This window comes from Saccostrea echinata, unplaced genomic scaffold (genome assembly GCF_033153115.1).
Source record: "Saccostrea echinata isolate AGI-Se365-2 ecotype Australia unplaced genomic scaffold, CSIRO_AGI_Sech_v1 ptg000008l, whole genome shotgun sequence".
NCBI lineage: Eukaryota > Metazoa > Mollusca > Bivalvia > Ostreida > Ostreidae > Saccostrea > Saccostrea echinata.
The window spans coordinates 1,433,803-1,446,771 of NW_026889757.1; the positions used below are offsets into that span (position 1 = coordinate 1,433,803).

General features: G+C 34.5%; 1 protein-coding gene across 1 annotated transcript; it reads left to right on the forward strand.

Moving 5' to 3' along the window:
• Positions 1-1,272: 1,272 nt before the first annotated feature.
• LOC133181128 (methyltransferase-like protein 27) lies at positions 1,273-12,969 on the forward strand. The gene is made up of 6 exons (XM_061315669.1): positions 1,273-1,467; positions 8,735-8,848; positions 10,639-10,767; positions 12,116-12,254; positions 12,407-12,499; positions 12,733-12,969. Exons 1-6 carry the CDS (start codon positions 1,273-1,275, stop codon positions 12,924-12,926), a joined length of 864 nt encoding a protein of 287 aa, XP_061171653.1. The 3' UTR covers positions 12,927-12,969.

The following is a 12,969-nucleotide window of genomic DNA, read 5'->3' on the forward strand; positions in this document are numbered from 1 at the left end:
AAACAACTTCAATATTAAATGTGAGCATGGAGCAGTGTCTTTGGAATATAATCTTTCAATTTCAGCATTATGAAGTAAAAAAGAAGCTCTACGGTTTTTCCAGTGACGAAGTAAATATTATGCAGTAAACCGATGAAAACCACGTGTCGCTATTATATCGTAAACACGTAGTAGACTGTCATGCTTTGGGACTCATTCAATTGATTGGAGAACGGGTGTGACGAAAACATCGTCACGTGTTGAAAATTGTCTTCCATATAAGGTAGTGTACCCGACCTGATTAAGTCGTCCTTGGAGACCAGGGGCCCGTTTCACAAAGCCTACTTAGGACTAAGTTATATCTTAGGAAAGAACTTTTTCCTAAGTTCATTACTTATCCGTTTCACTAAACTATTCATATCTTATGAAATTCCTAAGTTGTGTCTTAACTTTAGGAGAGGTAAATCGATGTCTTAAGAACAGACTAAATATGGCGGCTACTTATGTTATTATAAATCATAGGAATCTCTTTCGACGAGAAAGAATATTTCGAGACAGAAATGATCCAATGGATTATATGAATGATCATGAGATTATCTCAAAGTTTAGACTCCCTTGCCATTTGATTCAGGATATCAGTGGGGAGATCGAAAACGATATCAGAAGGTCTACAAGAAGATCACACTCACTTTCACCATCCCTCCAAGTCATGGCTGCTTTACGGTTTTTAGCCACGGGGAGTTTCCAAACGGTTACTGCTGACTTGCATGGTATAAGTAAAGCAAGCATATCAAGAATCGTTAGGGATGTGTCTGAATCCTTAGTAAAAATCAGTCCAAGATATATAAAAATGCCTACTGATGAGACTGCAATTACAAATACTATGTTCCATTTCTCAAGAATACGTGGATTTCCAAATGTTATTGGTGCGATAGACGGAACACATGTTGGAATTAAGTCTCCGAGTTTTGAAGAAAATGTCTTCGTGAACAGGAAAAATTATCATTCAATTAACACCATGGCTGTGTGTGATACCAATTTAAAGTTTCTCAATGTAGTAGCAAAATGGCCAGGGTCATCACATGACTCATTTGTTTGGAACAATTCTAAACTTTGTCAAGTTTTAGAAAACAAGATAATTTCAAGAGGGTGGCTTTTAGGTGACAGTGGTATCCACTTAAACCATATTTACTCACACCTGTTCTAAACCCAACCACCGCTAAAGAAAATGCCTACAATAATGCTCATATGAAAACAAGAAACGTCATTGAAAGATGTTTTGGTGTATGGAAAATGCGATTTCGTTGTGTGGACACATCAGGTGGTGCACTTCAGTTTTCACCTAAAAGAACCTGCAATATTATAGTTGCAACAGCAGTTCTGCATAATATATGCATTGACAATAAAGTCCCAGACCCAGTTGGAAGGGCCGTTATTAATGACGGAAACGACAATGTGTATCGTGGGACATTGAATGACGGAACAGAAGTTAGAAGACAATTGATTGACGCAAGATTTTAAGCAACAATTTCTTCTATTCTTATATGTACATCAACTCATATAGAGTAACCTGTGACAAGTATTGCGTGTAAAATGTGCAAATTTTATCAATAAGAATAAAAAGATAAAAAATAAATATTTATTGTTGAGAAGTGATAGTGGCATTGGAAATAATGCCCAGCTGACAGAGTTTTATGCTGTGTTTCTCCTGTTCTAGCTGTAATCTTGTCCTTTCTATAGCAAGCCTTTGTTCCTCGACTTCTAGTCTTTTCATTTCCACATCAAGTCTCTTCTTTTCTATCTACAGTCTTTCCTTTTCAACATCAATTAAATCCAGCGAAGGCATTTTAACGTCTACCTTACGTTTCTTTGCTGTTGATAAATGATCAGGAATTATATATACGAGGGCTGTTCGAAAATTATTGAGACAATTACTTTAACTCCATAAAGGTCGGAGATAATTTCAGGAAAATTCGTCAACATTTTATAAAGAACGAATAAAACAATTATACAAAATTTCTAATTTAAAGGATAACTAGATAAGTTCCGTTGGAATAATAAATAGAGGATATTCAATGTTTTGTAGATGAATATGCAATTTATTTCACGAGTGGGACAGGATTTTTTGATATTTTCACGAGTGCGAAGCACGAGTGAAAATATCAAAAAATCCTGTCTCACGAGTGAAATAAATTCCATATTCATCTATAAAACATTGAATTTTCTGTTTATTACATTTTCTTTCATTTTCTCTTTGCCTCTGTCTTTTCTTAACACAGTGTCATAGGCTTGACGTCATAGTTGAGCGGTTGAGACGTCATAGCTTAGAAGTTGTGTGTCAGATTGAAAACATTACATAGCATGGATTTTAGCAACATATTTAGGAAGAAAATTGTAGTTTTAGCTCTATCAAGATGCTTCTAAAGTTACTATCTCTATTTTATGACAGGCCAGAAATTATTTTTTACTTACTTTGATATCCTTTCACACTGTGAGAGAATATCATTTTTGGTATTCTTTCACACTGTGAGAGAATATCACTTTTATTCAATAAATAAATCACAGTATTTCACTGTTGAAAATGTAATAAACATGCATATGTCTATCGTCCTGGAGCAGCATCGCTACGTCATTTTAACTTCACGTCAGTCGGAGATGATTTTGCATGTGAAACGATCGGGAAGTGTTTACTCTTCTTTCTTTGTTATCATAATTATATACCATACAAAAATCAAACTGTCTCTTTTCTTAAAGGATTCTTTAAAAAATGTGTGCTATTGCTTCACTATTGTACATTTTTCATGCATCATTTATACAGGATGACAACGCGGGTCAACGTTATTAATTCCGTTACGGTAAAAATTGATGGTAGTCCGGGGCTTTTGATTTTACTGTAGTTGAATTATAGGTTAGAAAAAAATATATACCAATGAAATACATGTAACAAACCCTTAGACATGTTTTCTTTTCTAGTTGTTATTGTTTTAGCAGGTTGGTCAGTCTGGAAAGGAGTTTTACACAGCGCTACACAAAATTTTAGATCTCTCGCTGCGCCGCCTTGACGTCAAAATCCATTTTGTCGTCGTTATCAGATTTCTTTACCGCGTTTAATTTTTTTAATGATCTCCGTATTTCTAATCAGTATTCTAACAAACTTGCACAACTTGAAGTCAAAATAAAATAAAAAAATTATATACATAAATTGAATTATTTTCGCTCTTATTATGGGTCCACCGGGGTGTTGAACATTGGTGTTACTTATTTTCAATATCTGATTTCCACGGCCAGGAACACGTTAAGTTCCTTTACAGTACCGTTGTCAGAGACCTTTAAAGTTAAGCACTAAAATTGGTTCGTTGTCATGACCTCACAGGTGAGGTTAAGATAATGTCCGTCCGGTGTCATTCAAAATACATGTATACAAGAATTTTTACCGAATGCATAAAAAAATCATGTTTTTGTTCAATTTCAAAAATACATTTAAGTATTGGGAAACAGATAGAGCATTCAGTATTCATGACAAAAAATCATGTCTCTGTTACCCTTTATATATTCCGAGTAGTTTTGATTGCCGAATACATACCATGGTGTAAAAGCATGGATGTGCGGTGAAAAAAATATATTTTTCGTCATCAATTTATGTAAAAAGCACTTTAATTTCTTAGATTGAAAAGTAGCTCTATTTTCATTTCATAAGGCATATTACAGTCTTTTGCAGAACGCAAAATATATGAGAACTTAACAATTATAAGCAAATTGTCCGTTGTCAGTATATGTTAAGTTGATATGGTCCGGTGGCACTTGTCTTAGCATGTAAGTCTGTCTATGAAATGGTGCGGAAATGATCAGATGTATTTATTCTTTAGGCACATAATATCGGGAGAGGGGATGGTCCCCAACTTAAACTTATACCGTTTATTTAATTAGTATGGAAGTATTCTTTGAAAGGTCAGTTGCCCCAACCCTCCTCCCCTCGCTTTTCATTTCAGTAGAGTCAATTCTCTCGTCCAAGAAGTTGGAAATTAAGCCACCCCTAAATAGGACTTTCTTCTCTCTGTGTAGTTTGTCAAAGAAATTTCAGGTCAATTACCAATTACTGTTCTAGCCCCTCCCCCACCTTTCAAAAGCGATGCCTTATGCATGTAGAGAGAACAGATTTAAGCAAATATCATGATGATTGTAGTAAGAAATTCAAATTTTGTTTGTTGTCCGAAAGCAGCTCAAATTTCAACAATTTGAAATTAAAAAAAAATGCAATAAAGTAATTTCAATTCCAAGTCTACTAGATACGTGCATGTATTTTGGTGTGCATATCAGCAGTACCAAATAAAAATCATAATAGACATACTGAATAGTATGCTTTTTATTTTACTATTCGTAAAAATTAAAGATAATTTTATGAGTTACAAAAGTGAAATATGATCAGCTGTACACGATGCCAACGTCTGTTGTTTGGCTGCTTGCTTGCTTCATGTCCCTTGAACACAACTGACTGCCTATTATGGGATGCTTTAGATCTGTACTCGGCACTTGTGGACATAGAACAGAAAAAAAGATTTATTTCGTACCGACATCTGACTAATATGATATAGGACTTATACCGGTCTTGACTTCCGCGTTGAGATTCGAACCAGTGACGTAAGGATCAATTCTCTTGCTCCTCCACACTAGAGTGAAATGCACTGCATGCGCTTCGTGCTGCTAATGTGTTCACCCTTAAAAGTCTAACTTTGAAGCTCTGTAAATCTTAAATTACTTTGTCATTAAATCGTCCACCCATTAATATATTCAATTATTTTGTTTTGTAATGAGATTGATCCTTTGAATTTAATATGAATTATCAAGGTTTTCTCATAGAAACAATTATAGAAGAATAAGTGCCATGTTATCGATGAAACATGCTTTTAAATTTTCTATTATCAGCACTTGTTCGAAACCTACGGCGCCGTTCGAGGGCCAGATAAAAAAAATATTTATTTGTTCGGACGAATAAGATATTTGTTTGGACAAATTAGATATTCATTCGGACAAATTAGATATTTGTTCGGACAAATTAGAAATTTGTTCGGACAAATTACATATTCGTTCGGCGAAATGATACATGTATGACCGGTTTTCCTTTCCAACATCTTTTCCCTCTGTTTTCAGTTATAAGTGATAAATAGATTGCGTTAAACAGTAGTTTACCAATGTTGTATACTGTGCAATTCTGACAACGGACCGATGACAACGGACTGAATTTTCGTAACTTGTCATGACAACGGACATAATTTGAATTATAGCAAAAATTTCCAGTTTTACTTTGCTTTGAATTTTATTTCAGGGGCTAACAATACCTCATAATATTAACTGTACCTAGTGTTGGATATTGTTTATTGTATAAAAGAAAAATATGTTCATTTCAAAGAAAATTTAAACAAATCAAAATAAGTTTCAAGCAGGGTGGTGTATCGCCAACGCAAACTACTGTAATATAACCTGTTAATATCTGACGTTATTGATGCACCAACAAATATATTGTCAGTTCTGTTTCCCATTACAATTTGAGGGATTATAATCAATTAACTCACTTGGAAAATGAAATTAAACTAATTATTAGTTCTCTGAAGTTATGACACCGGACGGATATCATCTTAACCTCACCTGTGAGGTCATGACAACGAACCAATTTTAGTACTTAACTTCAAAGGTCTCTGACAACGGTACTGTAAAGGAACTTTACGTGTTCCTGGCCGTGATTTCCTGACTGCGGCGGGTACCTCTACCATTGACACATTTATATACCATTGAAGAGAAAAAAAAATTAATATTTGTAAAATATTTCTTGCTTTTATGAATTCTTAATGTTTGTCAAACGTATATGCAAATTTTCACCGAAAGACGTTCATTAGAAAGAAAAATATACAAAATGTCTCAATAATTTCCGAACAGCCCTCGTACCTGTATATTTAACATACATGTTGTAACAATACACCTAATTAAGAAAAATAAATCTCATATTTCAAAGAGACTGCCTATTAACTTCTGCATACGAATTAATTTTTACCTCGCAGTTTTTTGTTTTGTTTTGGTTTGTTTGTTTGTTTGTTTTTTTTTGAAAGGGGGGGGGGGATCCCGTTTGGTCGTAAAGGTTTTATATAAATGGTTTAAGATATGTCTTAGGAAAAAAAATAAGATAAGAAAGTTTTGTGAAACAGCTATGACAAAACTTAGGAACATCCTAAGTTGTAACTTAGGCATATCATAAGTTGTATCTTAGGAAATATCTTAGGAAATCTTTGTGAAACGGGCCCCAGGTCTTCCAACAAACTGTTGACATTTTCGATGGGCAATAATTGTGCTCCTTTATTGGCCGACATGTTTTATATATTCCTATGAAAGAGAATTTATTTGAAAACTTCTACATGAGAAGAAATCACTTGCTGAGGCCTTCAACTCGACATTTAGATATATTCTGCCAACACCTGAATAGCGTGTATACGTCTAGTAGACAAGATATTCGATACTCAAGAGCACGCTCTGAGTATGATTTATTTTTAAACCTAGGCAGGAAACTGACAGAAAAGTTCATGTTACAGGGATTTTAACAACCTTGTTTAAAGTCAGCGTTTCGTAAATTCTATGGTCGTTATAATGACCTTGTTGGCAAATATGACATATAATTGGGTCGGTATTTGGCTGACGCGTTTAATATAATTTGTAAGACCTTTGTTTTTGCATTTAATTTGACTACGTATTGTTTCGTCTAACTGATCAATCCATAGGGCTCATAGCGGGTGTGACCGGTCAACAGGGGATGCTTATTCCCTCTAGGCATCTGATCCCACCTCTGGAATTTCCGAGGGTCCGTGTTTTGTGCCCTTTTCACAGATTTGTATATTGTTCGTAGGTATTTTGAGATCGATCACGGTTCTTTTTTTTTTCTTTGTCTTTTTTCATTATGTGAGCTTGCTCGCTTTTTCTTTCATAATCAATGATTGAATCGATCAAACAGTGCGAAAAGTGCAGTTTGATGATTGCAATCACACCAATGAAAATTTGAAGAGCATTTTGAAAATGTTCTTTTAATATAAATTCTCTGAACTGTAATTTTTCTAGGATTGATATGAGCAATTGTTTATTAGTTCCCCCTCCCCTCCCTCTTCAAAGCATACTTTATAAATTTATTAAAACTATTGAAGTAAAACTACTTTAAAAAGATTACCAACTGAGACTATGATTTGGATTGCATTTGTGGAAATGTGACTGTCGAGGGCTAGAACTATGGGCCTACTGGGGAAGTTGGTTTTACATGTTTCACACCACGACGCAAGAAACACTTATCAATTAACTATCAAACTAATATTGCACCGTCACGGTAGCTCAGTCGGTAGAGCGCTCGCTCCGTGATCGCAAGGTCGTGTGTTCGAATCACGGCCGCGACTGACCTAAGTTGATAAAAATAGGTAGCAAAAAATATAGAGATAACGAACAGTATTCAAGCTCAAATTCCATTCAAGCAATACAAATCGGGAGCAGAGCAAAGACGGACCTCAAAAACAGAGGTGGGATCAGGTGCGATGGAGGAGTGAGCATCCCCTGCCGACCGGTCACACCCGCCGTGTGCTATTTGTCATGATAGTTAAAAAACGGAAAAATCCGTCGACAATTCAGTGTGTAAATAATGGCCTAACAATTAGTATGAAAAACGTCAGTCAGCATATGACATAATTATAGATTTTATTTGCTGACAAGGTCATTGTATCGACCATAGAACTTACGAAAAGATGACTTTAAACGAGACTGTTCATATTCTTGTTTCGTCAACTTGTTTGTCAATAACTTATCTCGTTTTAGAAATTGTTCGTACGTAGAGCATGCTCTTGCTTATCGAATCAACTGAGAGATACACAGCAACTGTTCCTTCGCCAAGTGCTCGGCACTTTGGAGTGAAAGTTGCGGGTCTTTCGGATGAGACCTTAAAAATCGAGGTCCCACGTCACGGTAGGCGTTGGCACGATAAAGAACCCTCACTGCTCAATGACCCTGAGTGCCGAGTAAAGGTCTAAATTTGAAGCCCTTCACCGGTATATGGTGACGTCTCTATATGAGTGAAAAATCTCTAACGGGACGTAAAACAACGCACAATTTATCAATCAAATATTGCAGGCACTGCAGAAAAAGATTCATGAGACTTAGAATAATAATTAATAAAAAAGGGGTGCTGTTTAATTTGTAACGCCACACCTGCACATGACAAGAAGTCCCTATGCTGTTGTATATCGGAAGGAAGCATATGGACACAAATATGTAAATGCTCTAACAAATTCGTGTGTTTGGATGATAGCATCGCTTTTGTCAGGAAGTCGATTAGGGAAAGGGGTAGATGTAGGAAGCTTGTTTGTGCGTTTTTGTTTTGAGCATTGTAACAGAACACAAGTATTTCTTTTTGTACATTGCATTACACGCAATCTCAGCTTACGAAAGCAGAATTTCACAAGATATTTGTTAAGGATTGAATGCAGAACTTTTAGCTCAAAGGTAAAAAATAAAGGTGTTAAATTGACAATATGTGTGTTGAAATCCGTTTTTACATATTTTCTCCAAACTTTATCTCCTAAATACTCTATGGAAATCAGTATGACTTTTAAAAAAATTTTGTTAGAAGCAGTCAATAATACATGGTTTGAAGCATATTGCATGTGAATATATTTAGATTTAGTATGAATGCAACATTGTCTTTAATATTTGAAAAATTTAATATGTAAAACTACAGAATATGGATTCCGAAGACAAAAAAGCTTTTGAAGTCAATGCCCGAGTTTTCTCTGGTGGTCTGAGTAAAGAACAGGTTATCGATTACTACAACAAATGGGACGATTACGAGGCAGTAAGTATGGATTTAATACATGGAATTTATACGTACAAATATCTTAGAATTAAATTGATTAAATTAAATTGTAAATCGACATATGCAGTATACGTCTTGATCCCAATTCAGATGTAATTTGGTAAAGGTTTTAATTAAAGGAAGTAGTTTCATGAGCCTTATTCTGAATTCAAAAATAGGACAGTCCTGTCCTCCTCAAAACCAGATTATTGAATATACTCATTAGGCAGGATAAATAAGATCATATACATCTTTCTGAAAATTATTGGCGAGGATACTAGCACTCGAGAATGAGAATCTAGAACAGTGCCACAAATGCTAAAATGAGTGACACGAAAAATCAGTGTAACATATCGGATTTCAATTCTGATCACTTTTTGGACACTAAAAAATAGCTATGAGGGCTCATGTTCATCTTTTTATTGACTTTAAAGAAAATCAAAGAAAGTTTTCATTCAAGTTAGAAGTCTATCCAATATTGGCTGAAATATAGTATATATATTCTATTTACTACATGTATATACTATAATATAGTATCAGAATATCATCACTTATTGACGACATATGCAGTATACGTCTTGATCCCAATTCAGATGTAATTTGGTAAAGGTTTTAATTAAGGAGGTTTGATCCTGAGTTTTTGAGCAGATTTTGATCTGGACCTTTATTTATAAAATTCTGCATCATTTTTAAGTTCAAACATTAAATCTGAATTCTACAATGCAAATTAAACTATATCCAATGAAAAAACCATTCAAAGAGGATTAAGCCAGGAACTATATTTTGTGGCGGAAGGTTTTTTAGTAGAAAATGATCATTTTGTCCCCTTTTGAAATATATACAGTACTGTTAAGTTTAGATTCCTATTTTTTCACGCTGGTTGCACACAGTGCGGTTTTTTGCAGTGAAATGTTTTATTCTGGTTCTGAAATATCTATTAAATTATTTCTTATGAATTCTTTCATTATATTGTGACAAATATAGTAAATATATTCTGAAACTCCAGGAAAAAAATTTGCCAATTTTAACATAAAATTAACATCTTTTTAGTAATATCTAAAAAATTACATCATAGACCCCCACTTTTGTTTTTATTTTCTGAATATATAAGATAACTTTGATCAATCTGCCTAAATTCAGAAAAAGTTTAAGACTTTAAAATAATTTTCTTGCTTGTTAAATTTTTAATGCCAGAAAAATCACATTTTTTGAGTGCAGAAAGGTCAAATAATTGATTATGTGAAGCAATTTGAAACTTTTTCTTAATCATAATTTTGAAGTGTCTTTTTTTAAATAGACTAATAGTTTAATTTGTCCCATGATTTATTTGGATAAAAACATTGGAGGGAAAACGTCGAAGATGTGATTTTTGATTAAGACACAAATTTCAGTGCAAAAAGGTCATATTAAATGTACTGTAGCGCCAAAAGAAGCGTGTTGACCCCCATTTTTTGTTTTGATTTTTAATTAAGCTATGTGTGTAGAAACTAAAAAATTAATATACTTGACAAAAAAAGTTTAAGACTTTAAATATCAGGATCCAACCTCGTTAAAGGAAGTAGTTTCATGAGCCTTATTCTGAATTAAAAAATAGGACAGTCCTGTCCTCCTCAAAACAAGATTATATCAAGATGTAATTTTCAATAAAAATATTGATAAATTTCATCACTTTTTTAATTTTTAACTTGTAATATTCTCATCACAAACTTCTAACCTTTATATATGACCCAGTTTCAGCTTGCTCTCTCTCTCTCTCTCTCTCTCTCTCATTTTTTAAAAATGTTATTTAGCACCTGCAGCCTGGTAGGTACAATGGACCAGCATACGCTGCTGAAGCCGTTGACAGAAGCTTTCCAAGCAACAAAGATACGATTGAAATCTTAGACGTGGCAGCAGGCACCGGTTTGGTAGGCGAGGAGGTAACAATTTAAGAGATTACATTTTTCAAGGATCTTAATTTCTGTAGCATTTCCTTTTTCAAAGTAACTAAATCTTCACATCAATCATAAGGTTAAGGTAGCTTTTGAACACGGACATTAGATTGAAATGGATTTGTTTGCTAAGTACTCATTTTCACAAAAAATATTTCGATTCTTAATTTGCCTTCCTTGGATCATTCAAGGGTTAATGGCTCGAAATTAGAAAAAAAAATCTATATAACTCAAGACATTAGGAGTGGGCTAAAAATGATCGTTTTTTGTGACAGAGTTTATACTTCTACTGCGATCTTTTATCGGCAGAAAAATGGGCAAAAATACCATGGATTATGAAGATAACGAACAGTAAAAAGGGTCGCCCGAGTGGCACAGTCGTTAGAGTGTTCGCTGTAGAGTCGTGGAGTAAGGAGTTGATCCTTTCGTCGCGGGTTCGAATCCCACTGTGGGACGTGGAGACGGGTACTTCGGATGAGACCGTATAAAGCGACGTCCCGTGTCGCAGTAGGTGCTGGCACGAAAAAGATCCCTCAATGCTTAATGGCCCTAAGTGTCGAGTATAGGTCAAAATTTGATACTCTCCACCGGCAAGTGATGGCGTCTCCATTTGAGTGGAAAATTATCAAGAGGGACTTTAAACAATAAACAAACAGTAAAAAGGTTCACAAGTCCATTAAAACAATTCAAATTGGGATCGGAGTAAATACGGACCTCTAAAACATCAGAGGTGGGATCGGATACCATAGAGGAGAAAGGATCCTCTGTCGACCCGTCACACCGGCCGTGTGCTCCTTGTCATGGTATTCTGTATGGAAAAATCCGTACACAATTCAGTGTGAACATAATGGCCGAACAATTTGTATGAAAAACATCAGCCAACCTTTGACTTAACGATAGATTGTATTTGCTAGCAAGGCCATTGTATCGACCTTAGAATTTGCAAAAATTTTGACTTTAAACGAAACTGTTATTATCCTTGTACCATCAACTTATTTAGCAATAGCTTGCCTCGTTTTTCATACACAGAACATGCCTCTTGCGTATTGAATCAAACGGGGGACATAAGAAAGAGATTTCATCTTTAAATGTAGATGTTTTGGAATAAATTCTGCTTCATATAAATACAATATAGGGGAAAAAACATAAAAATCTTCTCAAGAGCAGCAAACTATGATTAGTCATATTGATATGGACATATCTTCAGGTAGTGTAGATTCAAGTTTAAATTATTCAATTTCTTTTGCAGGAGTAAAATAAATGTTTGTTTACAGCATTGGGTCAGAAGATACTTCACAAGCTGTGTATCAAAAACCTCTTTTTATCAAATTTATAGTTGGTCAAGAAAGGTTTCAAGAGATTCCACGCTTTGGATCCAAGTGAAAACATGCTCCGAAAAGCAAGGATGAAAAATATATATGAGAAGTTTTTCTGCGAGTTTCTGTCTGTAGAGCCATCCCCAAACATCAGTAACGGTAAAATACGTTAAGCCAAAACTTCCCACAAACTATTTGATAGTTCACATTTTAAAGAATTTAATATGTATTCTAACATATACTAGAATTTAAATTTTATATAAATGACATTATCAAAAATGTTTAACTTACGGACTGTGAATCACTTTAAGGTACATATCCATGTGTTGTTTGTTCTGGAGGGTTTGGAAGTGGTCATATACCTTCAGATGGGTTACTAGAAATGATCCGAATCACAAAACCAGGTCAGTATACAAATATAAACAATTATATCAAAAATTTCAGAAACTTTTAAGCACTATTATAACTATTTTTATAAGTTCAATAACAATTTTATAAAGTGAATTAGCTTGGATGGTTTCACAAAAAGAAGTGTATGTTTAGATTGCCTATCTACCATTCAAACACAGATTCCAATTCAAAACACAGGTAAAGCCGATATAGATTTAACATGCATACTTTGCCTTTCATTGTACAGGTGGAATGATAATTATCGTGATGAGGGAAGAATACTTAAATATACCAGAGTACTGCAACAGCCTAGAACCTCTGATGAAAAAATATGAAAAAGAAGGATTGTGGGTGTGTGTAGAGAAATCTATTGTTCACAAGTATTTCTGTGACAAAACTGGAATCATCTTCCGCTTCCAAGTAAATCAAAATTCTCAGTGAAGACCAGCACCAGGAATGAACCTCTTACAGATAAACTGAAATT